The sequence below is a fragment of the Phoca vitulina genome, unplaced genomic scaffold (assembly GCF_004348235.1).
Source record: "Phoca vitulina isolate PV1807 unplaced genomic scaffold, GSC_HSeal_1.0 scaffold6, whole genome shotgun sequence".
In the NCBI taxonomy this organism is placed as follows: domain Eukaryota; kingdom Metazoa; phylum Chordata; class Mammalia; order Carnivora; family Phocidae; genus Phoca; species Phoca vitulina.
In genome coordinates, this window is record NW_022589709.1 from 55,856,401 (window position 1) to 55,872,064 (window position 15,664).

The window sequence follows — 15,664 nt, forward strand, 5'->3', positions numbered from 1 at the left end:
ATGTTCAGAAAAGCCAATATGGCTACAGTATAGGGGACAGAGTAGAAGTGAGATTGAAGAAATTGGAAAGAATAAATTTATACAAGTCCTTGTAAACCAAGGGGTTTGAGTCTGGGCTACGTAAGTGCGTCAGAAGCCTTTGGAGGGTTTCAAGGTGTGGCATAATCCATCTTTCAAAAAGATGACCTTAGTTACTGTGGAGAGAATGTATGTAGGTGGGGAGGAGGAGGAGGAAGAAGGAGGAAGGAGAAGAGCAGCCGGAGGAGACTTCAAGAGGCTATGGTAGTTGGCTAGGCAAAAGGATGATGGCTTGGACGGTACTAGCAGCACTAAACAGAAACGGATGGCTTCTGGATACATTTTGGAGGTAGATTTGCTGGGTCTTGATGGCTTGCATACTTGGGAGTGAGAGAAAATGGAATCAAGGGTAACTCCCAGGTTTTGGTCTGAGTAACTGAAACAGAAAGACTTAACAGATGAGCAGCTTTTAGTGGGTAGCAGGTTGTGGATAGGAGATTAAGAATTCTGCTATATTTGGAATGCTTAAAGATATGCAGGAGAAGAGGTCCACTAGGCAGACTCAGGGTGGGAGCTAGATGGCTGTAGATGGTATTTAAATCCTGACAAGGAGGAGATCATCTAGAGAAGGAATGTAAAGAAGCCTACATGCCAGGAGCAAGCCCTGGGGCCCTCCATATTTAAAGATTGAACGAAATGGGAGAAGCCAGTTAAGAAAATTGGTCAATAAGATCAGAGAGGTAGGAGATCAAACAGTGGTGTCTCAGAAAAGAGAAGGTGATGTTTCACTGAGGGAACAGCGGTTTACCATGACAGACTAAAAATACATATTGTCTCTGTTTCTCCTTGAAGACAGTAAAGGGATTTTAAAAAATGCATAACTCTCAAAGATAGGTGAGGAGACACTAAAGACAACATTTTGGAAGCAGGAAAGCCAATCGAAAAGTGGTGATAAAAGGAGCAGACAGCCCAAGAAAGTTGAAATCTAAGCTGGCAGTGGAAAACCAGAAAGCAAACCGATTCTGGCTTTAGATTCCGGCACGTTTCAGCAATTGGAGGTACCAGGAGCCTATAAAATTGATGGTGTAGGTGGAGCTGAAAACAGAATTCGTTGCTTCTCTTCTGCACATCTGAGTGCAGTGAGGGTGCAGCCTCTTTCTGGTCCCAGCTGACACCTGGAGGTTTATGTTCAGGGATGCTGAACTAAAGGAACTCTGGATTCAGATACCAGGCAAGCTGAGAGAGGAGGAAATAAAATTCTTCGATACCAAATGGTGAGTCCTTCAGTTCCTTTCTTCCACTCAGTCCCCTAAATGCAGGTAGCTGAACTTATACCCTCCAAAATAAGATAAGAACATGCTTCTCGGGGCACCTGGGTGGCTCAGTTGTTAAGTGTCTGCCTTCGGCTCAGGTCAAGATCCCGGGGTCCTGGGATTGAGCCCCACATCGGGCTCCCTGCTCCTTGGAAAGCCTGCTTCTCCCTCTCCCACTCCCCCTGCTTGTGTTCCCTTTCTCGCTGTGTCTCTCTCTGTCAAGTAAATAAATAAAATCTTAAAAAAAAAAAAAAAAGAACATGCTTCTCTGGCAATGGACCAGCCCCAGAGAAAAGTCTCAAAAATATTGATGGTTAGGGTATCCAAAGAAATGGTTGGGTCAACCTGAAAGCAATGCTCACTACTTGACCAACTTGCACACTGACTCTGAACTTTTTTTTAAAGATTTTATTTATTTATTTGCGAGAGAGGGAACACAGGAGAGGAAGTGGGAGGGGGAGAAGTAGACTCCCCGCTGAGCAGGAACCTGACGTGGGACTCGATTCTAGGACCCTGGGATCATGACCTGAGCCAAAGGCAGATGATTAACTGACAGAGCCACCAGGCATCCCCTGACCCTGAACTTCTAATCAATATTTTAGTGTCTAATTTTTAACTATTAATAGCCAGCCACTGAGCACCAGACATTCGAAGAAATGCTCCAACTTGAAAGAGACCAAAACAAAGAAAAAGAAATTCTAAGTGAACAAGCAATTTGAGGAGTAAAAAGCTAAAAAATGGAAAATAACTTACCACCCATATCATCAGAAAAATAAAAATAATGCATCCACAAGTAACTTTACAAAAGAGCGCTGGGAACTTAAAAATATGACAGGAAAAATAAAAAATGCAATAGGTTTGAAAGAAAAAGTCATGGAACTTTCCCAGAAAAAAGGATAAAAAGACAAAGAGGTAGACTATAGAAAAGCTTAGAAAATTAGAGATCATTCCACAAGGTCTAACACACAACTAATAGTTCCAGAAAAATAGACCAGAGAAAATACAGAGGATACTGTTAAATATATAATGCTAGAAAACTGCCCAGAACAAAAGAACATGAGTTTCATGCATTCACGTCTGGGCAGTCTGCAAAATAAATGAAGAAAAGATGGATCCCATGACATATTGTGCTGACATAAAACATTAAGAATAAAGGAAACAAAATCAGCACATACAAAGGATCCAGAATCAGAATGGAATTAGACTTTCAATAGCAATGTTGAAAGCTAGAAGATTCTGAGGGAAAATGATTTTCAATTTATAAATCTGTACCCAGCCAAACCATCAAACAACCATGACGTTGAATAAAGGCATTTTCAAATTTACATCTAAAAAACTATCTCGCATGTACCCTTTCTTAAGAAATTATTGGTATGCAGTCTTCCAAAACAAGGATGAAAATAAAAAGAGTTAGGGGCACCTGGGTGGCTCAGTCGTTAAGCGTCTGCCTTTGGCTCAGGTCATGATCCCAGGGTCCTGGGGATCGAGCCCCGCATCGGGCTCCCTGCTCAGCGGGAAGCCTGCTTCTCCCTCTCCCTCTCCCCCTGCTTGTGTTCCCTCTCTCACTGTGTCTCTCTCTGTCAAATAAAGAAATAAAATCTTAAAAAAAAAAAAAAAGAAAGAAATTATGATTCGACTATGCTGGGAAGGTGGGGGAGGAGAGAGAGGGATGTATTTTAAGTGTGCATGCGTGCTGGTGATGGTATTAAAAAACCCGCATCTTCCACTGCAAGGAGCTAGTGGGCAATTTTTAAAACTGTATCTCAGGGGCACCTGGGTGGCTCAACCAGCTGCTTTCTGCTCAGGTCATGATCTCAGGGTCCTGAGATAGAGCTCCACCGAGTCAGGCTCCCTGCTCAGCAGGGACTCTGCTCCTCTGCTCCTCCCCTCCTCCTCTGTGTTCCCTCTCTAATAAATAAAATCTTTAAAAAACAAAACAAAACTGTATATCCCAAAAATAGCATTATAAAGACATTATCGAAATTATGACTGTAAATGAAATTGCACAGTTAAGAACAGAAAATGGTTCCTTTTAGAGAGCAGGAATGGGGGACAAGGGTGTGCCGATTTTGTTTTAAATTTTAAAGAACAATTTGACTTTTTAAAACTATGCATAACAGAACATACACTTTGATTAAATCTTAATTGGCACAAAAGACTATATAAGAGAAATTTGTGGATGAATTTTGAAATGATTGGGAAAATTTGAAACTTGACTAGATAGAAATGTTATTAATGAATTCTTGTTAATTTACCCAGGTATAATAAATATAATAAATATTAATAAATTTAATATCATAATAATATGATTATAAATGTAAGCTTACTCTAGGGTGTTTATATATATACAAATGTAGCTAAAATTTGCCATATTTGCTTTAATATTGGTTAGATCTAGATAATGCACAGAGGATATAGAGGGGATGATTATAATGTTCTTTCCATTTGGTGTGTATTTGAAATTTTATTTTTTAAAATATTTATTTATTTATTTATTTGAGAGAGAAGGAGCAAGCAAGAGCAGGGAGAGGAGGAGCAGAGGGAGCCCGATGCGGGGCTCGATCCCAGGACCCTGGGATCATGACCTGAGCCGAAGGCAGATGCTTAACGACTGAGCCACCCAGGCGCCCCTGAAATTTTAAATATTATAATTTCAGAAAAAAAAAACATGCGTAGCAGACAGTCTCTCCTCTGCTGTCCTACCTGCTGCTCCCTTGGGGTGTATTCAATAGACTTCTAATTCCTTTAAAAATAGATAAATAAATAAAAGCATGCACATTTCTTTTTTTTTTTTTAAAGATTTTATTTATTTATTTGACAGAGAGAGACATAGCGAGAGAGGGAACACAAGCAGGGGGAGTGGGAGAGGGAGAAGCAGGCTCCCCGCAGAGCAGGGAGCCCGATGTGGGACTCGATTCCAGGACCCTGGGATCATGACCTGAGCCGAAGGCAGTCGCTTAACCAACTGAGCCACCCAGGCGCCCAAGTATGCACATTTCTAACTGAAAGAAGATTAAGTTAAAGACAAGGAGTAGTTATGTTGACTGAAAATGAGATAAGACAGAGCTGGAAATAGGAGTGAAAAAGGACACTGAGGATACATAGAAACATCATGAAGTAACTTCTTCAGTGGGACACTGTTCCCAGTGGTAGAGCTAGGGTATACTCACCTTATTTTTTTAAAAATTTATTTATTTATTTATTTATTTTAAGATTTTATTTATGTATTTGACAGAGAGAGACACAGCAAGAGAGGGAACACAAGCGGGGGGAGTGGGAGAGGGAGAAGCAGGCTCCCTACTGAGCAAGGAGCCCAACGTGGGGCTCGATTCCGGGACCCTTGGATCATGACCCGAGCCGAAGGCAGACGCTTGACGACTGAGACACCCAGGCGCCCCTTAAATTTATTTATTTGACAGTGAGCACAAGTAGGGGCGGCAGCAGGCGGAGGCAGAGGGAGAAGCAGGCTCCCCACGGAGAAGGGAGCCCGATGCAGGACTTGATCCTGGGACTCCATCACGGGACTCCAGGATCATGACCTGAGCCGAAGACAGACGCTTTACCGACTGAGCCACCCAGGCGCCCACGTCTTTTTCTTTCTTTCTTTCTTTTTTAAGTAAACTCCACACCCAACATGGGGCTTGAACTCACCACCCTGAGATGAAGAGTCCCACGCTCTACCGACTGAGCCAGCCAGACGCCCTAGAGCTAGTGTACACTTTAACAAACACTTAACCACTGTCCCTTGAATTGTTCATAGCAGTTTTGCCTTTTTTTTTTTTAAGGTTTTAGATGCTACATGTAACAACAGTTAAGGAGGTTATACAATAGAGTAAGTAGTCCTCCACAGAGGAAAATGTATTAAAAGGTTCTTGGGTATCCTTTAAAAATATTCTGTGCACATATAAGAGTACAAAGATTTTTTTTTAAGGTTCTATTTATTAGAGAGAGAGAGAGAGAGAAAGCACAAATGGGAGGAGGGGCAGAGAGAGAAGCAGACTCCCCGCTGAGCATGACTTGAGCTGAAACCAAGAATCAGACACTTAACTGACTGAGCTACCCAGACGCCCCAAGAGTACAAAGACTTTAAAATAATTTTTAAATCTTTTTTTTCAAAATATGAATAAATCAAGATTGTTCAACCAATAAATACTTTCTTAGCTTCAATTATGTTTTGTACACTGTGCTAGATTCTAGGGATACCTGCTGTTAAGGTACATATTCTTACAGATGTGAAGATAAAGTATTACAATATGTTTGTATTAGATAAGATTTCTTTCTCTCATCAGCCTCTTTTCTTCCCTTTTTCATCTGTCATGGGCGGGAGTGGGGGGAACAGGGGGACTTTGGTTTAAAAGACCAAGAGTGCATTTGCATCAAAATTCTATTATAAGGACTTTTTGTTGCAGGTGATAAGAACCCAGCTGCAACTGGCTTAAATAACAAAGGAAAATTATTGGCTCTCTAAAGTGGAAAGTCCAGGGAATACCTAGCTTCAGGCATGGTTGATTTCAGGTCTCAAGCAAAAGAGGATGCTTATCTATATCTTGAGCTTTCCTCTCTTTGAACTTTAAGAATCTTTCAATCTTTACAGAAAAAAAAAAAAATAACAGAATGCCGTATTGTGAGAGCAAGAAGCTTCAAGATAATCTCTGCTTCTACTCCCACCCTACTGTGTGTATGTGGATGGGTGTGGGGAATGTGCGGATTTGTTTATAGAAGTAAGAGTGTTAAAGAATTGGTACCTGAGAAGGTAGTGAAAAATTGTTTTTGGTATATTTAAAATGTGGCTATATGTATTTAAATATTTCTTGAACTGGCTCTCATGTAAAATACTTCTCAGCACTGAAGCTCTTTTTGTAGAGATTAACCACAGCAGTCTACCAAGGGAACTTGATTTTTTTTTTTTTTAAGGTTTTATTTATTTGAGAGAGAGAGAGAGAGAGAGAGAGAGTGCCCACCTGCGTGAGCACAAGCAGAGAGGGGCAGAGGAAGAGGGAGAAACAGACTCACTGCTGAGCAGGGAGCCCAAGGTGGGTCTTAATCCTAGGACCCTGGAATCATGACCTGAGCCAAAGGCAGATGCTTAACCAACTGAGCCACCCAGGTGCCCCAAGCGAACTTGGTTGTTTTTGTTGTGGTGGTGGTTTTTGTTTTGTTTTCAGACACTGCTCTGGGAATAAGCTATGCCCCGAGGTGAAGTATTTCACAACTGAATATCGCACTCATTGAGAAATCTTCAGTTATAAACCCTAATTTATTATTTTTTTAATTAAAAAAAAATTATTTGACAGAGAGAGAGAGCACAAGCAGGGGGAGTGGGAGAGGGAGAAGCAGGCTCTCTGCTGAGCAGGGAGCCTGATACGGGGCTCGATCCCAGGACCCTGGGATCATGACCTGAGCCAAAGGCACACACTTAACCGACTGAGCCACCCAGGCCCCCCTAGTTCTTATTTTTAAAGTTTATTATTATTATTATTATTTTAGTAATCTCTACACCCAATGTGGGGCTCAAACTCATGACCCTGAGATGAGTCGCACGCTCCTCCGACTGAGCCAGCCAGATGCCCAAACCCTAACTTTAATCCTTGTAGTAACAAGGATTGTAGTAACAAGGATTGTAGCAATACACATCCTATGTGCTAAGTGATGGCAAGAACACAGAAGCAGATAAAAGGGAATGAAGAAGAGGAAGGGCAAAAGAGGGGTGATGGAGAGCGAGAGGGCTCATGCTAGTCCTGGAAATTGAAGTAAGGATTCAGCTGTTTGGTGGAGTCAAGAGGTGGGAGTAGATGAAAGGTCATGGATCCTCCAAAAACTCTGTGATGCTCCTGAGGAAGCTGAAGCTCGGTTTAAGCCGATTTGTCATGTGGTCAGGATGTGGACAAGTCAAGCTCAAAATCATAGCTAATTCCACTGATTCTTCCTGATTAACAGTGTATGCCCTCTCCTCCATAAAGTTTTCTCTAGTGTTCCTGGGAGAGTTTTCTTCCTCCTCTGAACTCAGAGTGTTCTTTCATTCATCTCTGTCAGCATGTATCTCTTCATTCTTTTACATATTTTTATATGCTCAGTAACTATTGCTTTCCTGTAAGGACAGAGGCCGTATCAGACCTTTTTGTGTCATCTACCCTGCTTTATACATACTAGGCCATTAATGCCTCTCTTGTCTAAATAGGTAGGTGCCTTTAACAAAACAGTTTCCATACATTAATTTAGGACTACTGCCTTGATTTCATAAGACTGAAAGGGATCATCTTATATTCACTGGATCCAAACACCGTCATTTTATGTCAGAGAACGGGTGACTGGCCCTTAGATCACAGCTATGGTGGAAAGCCTGATTCCTAGGCCAGTGTGAGCCCCCATATCAACCTGCAGTCTTTCAGATTAGACATTCGTATCTTGCTCCTATGGAAAATCTAAGCAACTTCAAAATGGGACACCCCACTTGAAAAGTATGTCAGCGCAATTTAGCTAATGCTTTTCAGAGGGCTGGACAATTAACCCCCAGATGATGATCTACAGGTCTATGGTTAACTTGTAACCTGGTATTCAAGTACCCCGAGCGCTCTGCTTTTAACTAATTCCATATTCAAAAGCCATGATTATGCAAAACTAAACTACTAATGAGTTTACACAGTTCACTGTGATGGAATTAAGCCCCTTGCCATCTTATTTCCACCAGTCCTATAGGTCTGTCAAATGCCACCTCCTTTGTGAGGCTACACCTTTTTTCCTTCAGCTAAAAGTAATCTCTCCATAATTGGAAATTTGCCCTCCCACATGGCACCAAATCTCTCCAAATCTTGAATTATAGTTATTTTCATCCTATCTTCTCCACTGTAATAAGTGTATTGAAGAAAGGGTTTTTTTTTTTTTTTTTTTTTTAACCTTAAATAGCAAACTTACAAATAAGAGGCAATGGACATGTTACATTGTCCAAGTCACCATCCTCTCTCACTCACTTGGATTTTGGCAAAAGCTTTCTAACTCTTCCCTAGATTGCACTGTCACTCTCCTACCTTGATCCTTTTGAAACCTATCAACTCCAGTCCCTTCCTCAAAGCCCTCCACAGGTTTTCCATGTCCTCACACCACCTGCCTGATTTTGCTATCACACTGGTTTTCTTGCTGTCCTAGCATGTTAAGCACCTCCTGCCTCAGATGCCTTTGCATTTGATGCTTTGTCTAGAATAGTGGATATTTGTAGAATATGGTCTAGGACACTAGATACTGTTTACCTCCTTACTTAAAACAGGTTCTCACATCTTCCATAGAGATCCTCTTTGGCCAATCTCTAGCACCCTGTTACTCTCTCTCCTTGTATTCTGTTTCAGTTGAGTGTCAGTCCTGAAAACAGAGAGCCTGGTTTGGAAAGTTGGCTTTACCACTTAGCAGGTGTAAGATTTGGGGCAAATTAATTTAACTTTTTTCTTTTTTTTTTTTTTAAAGATTTTTATTTATTTATTTGAGTGAGCAAGTGAAAGAGAACACAAATGGAGGTGGGGTGATGAAGGGTAGAGGAGAGAAGCAGGCTGCCCACTGAGCAGGGAGCCTGACAGGGGACTCGATCCCAGGACTCCAGGATCATGACTGAGCCGAAGGCAAACGCTTAACCGACTGAGCCACCCAGGCGCCCCTAATTAACCTTTCTCTGCCTTAGTTTCCTTATTAATAAAATGGGATCATTATATATTTATTGCTTAGGACATTGCCAATCTGATACATGGTAAGGAGTCAGTAAGTTATTGCTTTTCTTCAGTATTTATCACGAACTGTTTTTCACATATTAGTCTGTCTCCTCCATTAGGGCAGGACTTTGTTTCATTGATGACTTTAGCCCTATAGCAGAGTCTTGGTATAAAGGATTTCAGTAAATTTTTGTTGAGTATGAATGAACTTATTGAATGCTTAAAAAACCATAAACAATTGAATTTTATTATTTTCTTAGACAGGTTTTCCCTAACTATGTGAATATTAATATTGGCAGATCTATGTACTATACTTTGTTGCAGGGGGAAACCTCCTTGGTCTTTAAATTCAAATGGAAAATAGCAATTAGGTGGAACAATGTGTACTTGAAAAAATCTGCTCCACCATACTGCATTATTGAACTAGAGCAGTTAATGCAAACTTAGTATGTGATTATGCCAGAGTACTAGGAGAAAAAAATGCATGAGATGATCATCTCATGCATTTTTTTCTCCTAGTACTCTGGCATATAAGCATGTAAACTGCTTATATGGGGCCTAGCATATGGTAGCTTCTAAATTAATCATCACTAACCAATTATAAGAACACTTAAAAAAGAAAATGCAATAATATAGAAGTTAAATTGTAAGTTAGATTTTGACAATGAGGGGCGCCTGGGTGGCTCAGTCGTTAGGTGTCTGCCTTCGGCTCAGGTAGTGATCCCAGCATCATGGGATCAAGCCCCGCATCAGGCTCCCTGCTCCGCGGGAAGCCTGCTTCTCCCTCCCCCACTCCCCCTGCTTGTGTTCCCTCTCTCACTGTGTCTCTCTGTCAAATAAACAAATAAAATCTTTTAAAAATAAAAAAAAAAAGATTTTGACAATGATATATACCTATGCTGGATGCAGATACAGAACATTCCCATCACTTCAAAACTATGCCCCTGGGGAGACAAATTCCATCTCCCCAAGGCAACCATGTAGTAGGCAGAATAATGAGCCACTCCCCCTCAAGATGTCCTTGCCAGAATGCCTACAACCTGAGAATATGAATATACCTTTGAATATGTTACATGGCAAAAGGGACTTTGAAGACCTCGAGATAGGGAGATTATTTTGGATTACCTGGTTGGGCCTGGTGTAACCCCATGAGTCCTTAAAAGTAGAAGAGGAGAGCAGAAAAGTAGGTCAGAAGAAGATATAACAGTGGGGAAAGAAACAGGAGAGATTTGAGGTGTGAGGAGCACATGACCCACTGTTGCTGGCTGTGAAGATGGAGGAAGCCAAGGAACACAGGTGGCCTCTAGAAGCTGGGAACATGAACAGTGAAACAGGGACCTCAGTCCTACAACCACAAACACTTAATTCGGCCACCCACCTGAATTAGCAAGGAAATCGATTCTCTCCCAGAGCTTCTGGAAGAAACAGTCCTGCAGCACCTTGATTTTAGCCCAGTGAGACCCGTATCAGACTGCTGATGTCAGACTGTAAGACAGTTAGTGTTAAACATCTAAGTTCGTGGTAATTTGTTATGACAGCAATAGAAAATATAAACCATTTCCTGTGCTCTATCACTATTGTCTTTGTTTTTGCATTTCAAGTACATGTAATCATAAAGTATGAACTCTTTTGAGTCTGGCTGCTTTCACTTGACATAGTATTTTTGAGATTTACCTCTATTTTTGAAACAGTAATTTTTTTTTAAACTGCTGAGTACTGTTTCATAATGAATACACTATAATTTATTTATCCATCTTCTTGTTGATGGGTATTTGGGTTGTTTCTGGTTTTTGGTTATCATGATTATGTACATTCTTGTACAAGTTTTTTTGTGACACACCTTTCCATTCCTTGGCTAAACTTGGGTAAATACCTAGCAGCAGAACTGCTGGGTCACAGGGTAGATGTATGTTTAACTTTCAAAGAAATGCAAACAGTTCTCCGAAGTGGCTGTATCATTTCATTCTCCCACTTGCACTGAGTTCCAGTTGCTCCATATCCTCACTTCACTGAACTGAGCACTTAAAATGTATTTCATTGTGTACCTAAGTGTACCTCAACAAAATAGCAGAGAATAAGAAAATGTAACAGAATACCATATTTGTATATGCAGAAAATATTCATCATCTGTCTCAGAAACTGTACTGTGGATAGACAAAGCATAGACAAATTTTTGATTAAAAAATCTAATTTTACCATTTTAATTGTATTATAAACATTATTTACTAGAAAATTTTCCTTCTGAAAATCACTCTAAAAATGAAATGAACATTAGTGGTTTTATAACTGAACTCAGTTTAGCACCTATGTACAATCTCTGCATATTTAACTTGCATATGAATTAAGGCTATAAAGAAATGTTTGCCTTAAAATTCTTAAATTTTAAGAATTTAATTGTCTTAAAAATTAAAAAAATTCTGATAGAATTTTTATTATGTGAGGGGTGCCTGGGTGGCTCAGTAGGTTAAGTGGTTGCCTTTGGCTCAGGTCATGATCCTGGGATGGAGCCCCACATTGGGCTCCCTGCTCAGCAGGGAGCCTGCTTCTCCCTCTCCCTCTGCCTGCCGCTACCCCTGCTTGTGCTCACTCTAATAAATAATAAAATCTTTAAAGAATTTTTATTATGTGAGCTTTACTTATCTATTTTTCTATATATTTAAGTAATCTCTATGCCCAACATGGGGCTTGAATTCACCACCCTGAGATCAAGAGTTACATGCCCTACTGAATAAGTCAGCCAAGCGCCATCTTAAAATATTTTAAGACATCTAACATTGCTGAGGGGAGGTAAACTGTTACAATCTCTATACAGTACAATTTAGTGTATTTTTCAAATTTATAAATGCCCTAAATCCTTTGATTTTAAAATCCTGCATGCTGGAATATATTCTACATATTTATTTGCACATATGCAAAATAGTATTTGTGCAAAGCTGTTCGTATCAGCAGTCTATAATAGCAAGACATTGGAACCAACCTAAAAACTGCATCAATAGGGTTACTTTGCAGCTAAGGAAGAAAAATGGGCTACTTTTTAATGTTTGGAATAATTTCTAAGTGAAAAATAATACATACATGTATTTGTATATTCATAAGATATCTGTAAGGATATACTATAAACTGACAAGTGTGGTAATTTCTAGAGAGGAGAGCTGTGTATCTGAGTGACAGGGGAGTAAAGCTTTTTGCCATTTATTCTTAAGATTTTCTTTAATTTATTTATTTGACAGAGAGAGAGACAGACAGTGAGAGAGGGAACACAAGCAGGGGGAGTGGGACAGGGAGAAGCAGGCTTCCCGCAGAGCAGGAAGCCTGATGTGGGGCTCGATCCCAGGACCCCGGGATCATGACCTGAGCCGAAGGCAGATGCTTAACAACTGAGCCACCCAGGCGCCCCACCATTTATTCTTAAATTCTGAACCATGTGACCATTAACTAGTAAAAACAAATATCTTTGCATTGATATAATAAATATCTTACGGGAGAATCATAATCTAAATTTAAAGGAAAACCAGAACCCTTAGAGATATCTAATTATAACTAGCTTCATTATTCTTTTTTTTTTTTTAAAGATTTTATTTATTCGTCTGTCAGAGAGAGAGAGAGACCTCAAGCAGGGGGAGCAGCAGGCAGAGGGAGAAGCAGGCTTCCCACAGAGCAGGGAGCCTGATGTGGGACTTGATCCCAGGACCCTGGAATCACGACCTGAGCCGAAGGCAGATGCTTAACCGACTGAGCCACCCAGGCATCCCTAGCTTCATTATTCTATTGAAATTAGGAAAGTTTAAAGTCTGATCAATTATTATGTAAAAAGAATAATAAATCTATATTATAACAGATGTAAAGTTAATTCTTTTTTTAAGATTTTATTTATTTGAGAGAGAGTGAAAGCAAGAGAGATCACAGAGGGAGAGGGAGAAGCAGACTCGCTGCTGAGCGGAGAGCCCGATGCAGGGCTCGATCCCAGGACCCTGAGATCATGACCTGAGCCAAAGGCAGCCACTTAACTGACTGAGGCACCCCTAAAGTTAATTCTAAGTGGAAATCACGTGCTTTCCTAAATTGGTAATATGGGAAAAACAATGGCTGGAGAAAAAAAGGAAGAGGAGAGAAATTAATAGGTGTGGTAAACAACCACCACCACCCTTCTTGGGGTAAATGAACTGTTAAACAGGCCACTGTCTGTGGTATTATTTTGAACTTTAAAATATAGTTTATATCTTGGGATGCTGATTTTAATAGAAAAAAAATAGACAAATTAATGAAAGCTACCTTTGCAGGCAGGTTTAGAATAACAATTCCTTAACTTTATTGAGTCCTTTTCAACTTTCAATTCATTAAGAAAATTTTTTTTCAATTCATTTCACATACATTATTCCTTTTGCTCCTCATAACCCTATGAACTTGAGCAAATTTTATTCTGGTTTTATGTACAAGGGAAAAAAAAGATACCCAGAGAACATGATTTGCCTAAAGTCACAATGTTTGTATGAGCTAGAAACCATACCCTGGTGCTTTTTTTTTTTTTTAAGATTTTTTAAAATTTATTTATTTGACAGAGAGAGAGATAGCGAGAGAGGGAATACAAGCAGGGGGAATGGGAGAGGGAGAAGCAGCCTTCCCGCTGAGCAGGGAGCCTGAATGGGACTCGATCCCAGGACCCCAGGATCATGACCTGAGCTGAAGGCAGATGCCCAACGACTGAGCCACCCAGGCGCCCCATACCCTGGTGCTTTTAATACTGGTTTCCCTACTTCCGATCTGCATCCCCTTCAGCCCCTGCCCTATGTCTCACCTTATCTCTCATTACAGTAATTTAATTTTTCTGCTGTTGTATGCCTCCTAGGAAATGACAATTTTAATAATGATGCAATATTTATTGTACCTATCTACTTAAAAATTTTTTTAACATACCAAAATTGCATTCAAACATCAATATGCAATTATTTTCCCACCACTCAAAAATTTTAATTATGTATTGAAGATTCTGGACCAGAAAATGTGTAAAGATAAGACAAAGAATATCAAAATAACTTATAACAAATTTGTAAAACCTCTCACATATTGTAATTAAGATAAAAATATGATTTACAATACATGTTTGCTGTTATGGTATAGTTAAAAAAAATAGTACCCATACTAAAATTAATTCATCCTGCTTATCAAAATTCCTATTGTAAGAATGAAAATATTCAAATGCTTATAAATAGGTATTCAAAAATTTCTTTTGAACAACATTCTTTGGTGTTCATAAAGCTGCATATATTATTATAGATCTATTTATCATACAGTTTTTTCAGACTATACATTCAGTTTAAATTGGAAATGAAAAAATATAAATTAGATATTGCTACAGAAAGTAGTTACAGAGTAGATATTTTGATTTCATGGTGCCCAAGTACTTACGGACAAGATTTACTTACTAAACTTTAAAATAACTACCTATTCTTTGATACTTCTTATAGATGTACATGTTCCAGAACTTAAAAAAAAAGTTATGTTTAAAGGCAGAAAATTCAAATGTGAGTTGACATTATTTATGATTCTCTCAACTGGTTGTTCCATAAAATATGGAGCTAAATGAAAAGATGAGAACCCTCGCACTGTTTGGATACCAGCCTCACAAGCAACTTGGAATGGCAGATTCATAACAAGAAATGGAATATTCTACTTCAGAGGAAGAAGACAAGTGATTGAATAACATGCACACAACTTATAGTATAAGTTCTTTACCCTAATAAAGTAATTATTCATTTGCAAATATTACCAAAAGTAAAAAAATTTATTTTACAGAGTGGTTGGTTTTTGTAATACATCAGTAATGTTAAACTTCCCTATTCTCACTGCTTATCTCATTTCAGTGGTTGTTTTTTCCCAAATAATTTAGTTTACATTTAAAGTGGCAATACAGCTTTTACTTAATGGATTTAAGTTATAATTAGAAACCAGTTTTATATACAGAAAATCCATAAATATAGAACTTTAATTCCTATTTTATCCTAGGGCTATGCAAAAAATTGACTAAAAATTTTTCACTTGGGTCTTTGTAATAAACACGTAAATACATTATTTACAATGGCGATGCTTTCTGACAGAAAGTAAACACACAGGAGTAATTTTGGTCTTCACTAGAATCCATCATTATATGTTCATTTTCGAAGATGATGTGATACATCATGTTCACTCAAATTTTAAGATTCCTGTTATACACATAATTCAAGTAATTATTTTACTTGTACAATTAATGCTTCATTCTGTATTTAAATATCCTTTAAGAAAGATTCCTTGATCCAATAGTAGGGAACTTCAGACTTTTTTTCAAATACAGCAAATGTTTCTGTACAATTATGTGCAATTTTCTTCCTTCTGGCAATATTATAAATACCAAGTAATTTAGTCTTCATTGTTCATATCCCAGAGGTAATTCTTGAGTTATCTCACATGATGTAAGTACCATCTTTGTAGTATTTCATGGACTCCATTTGTTTTGTGATAGCTAGAACATCATGAAATCCAGTACTTAGGCCGGACATATGTTGAAAGTATGCCTCTTTTTCCACTTGAATTGTTAAATTGTTTACTCCAGCATCTTTAAGTATTCCTGTAACCTGTTATCAAAACCCATACATTTTAAAGCAT

General features: G+C 39.0%; 1 protein-coding gene across 1 annotated transcript in view; it reads right to left on the reverse strand.

The window, feature by feature from the left end:
- Window positions 1-13,715: 13,715 nt before the first annotated feature.
- The window catches only part of SLC30A5 (solute carrier family 30 member 5), a 37,553-nt gene continuing 35,604 nt past the window's right edge, over window positions 13,716-15,664 (reverse strand). Inside the window, exon 16 of the mRNA XM_032404285.1 lies at window positions 13,716-15,633. Coding sequence (XP_032260176.1) covers window positions 15,463-15,633 — 171 coding nt within the window. The 3' untranslated portion in view covers window positions 13,716-15,462. The remainder of the gene's footprint in view (window positions 15,634-15,664) is intronic.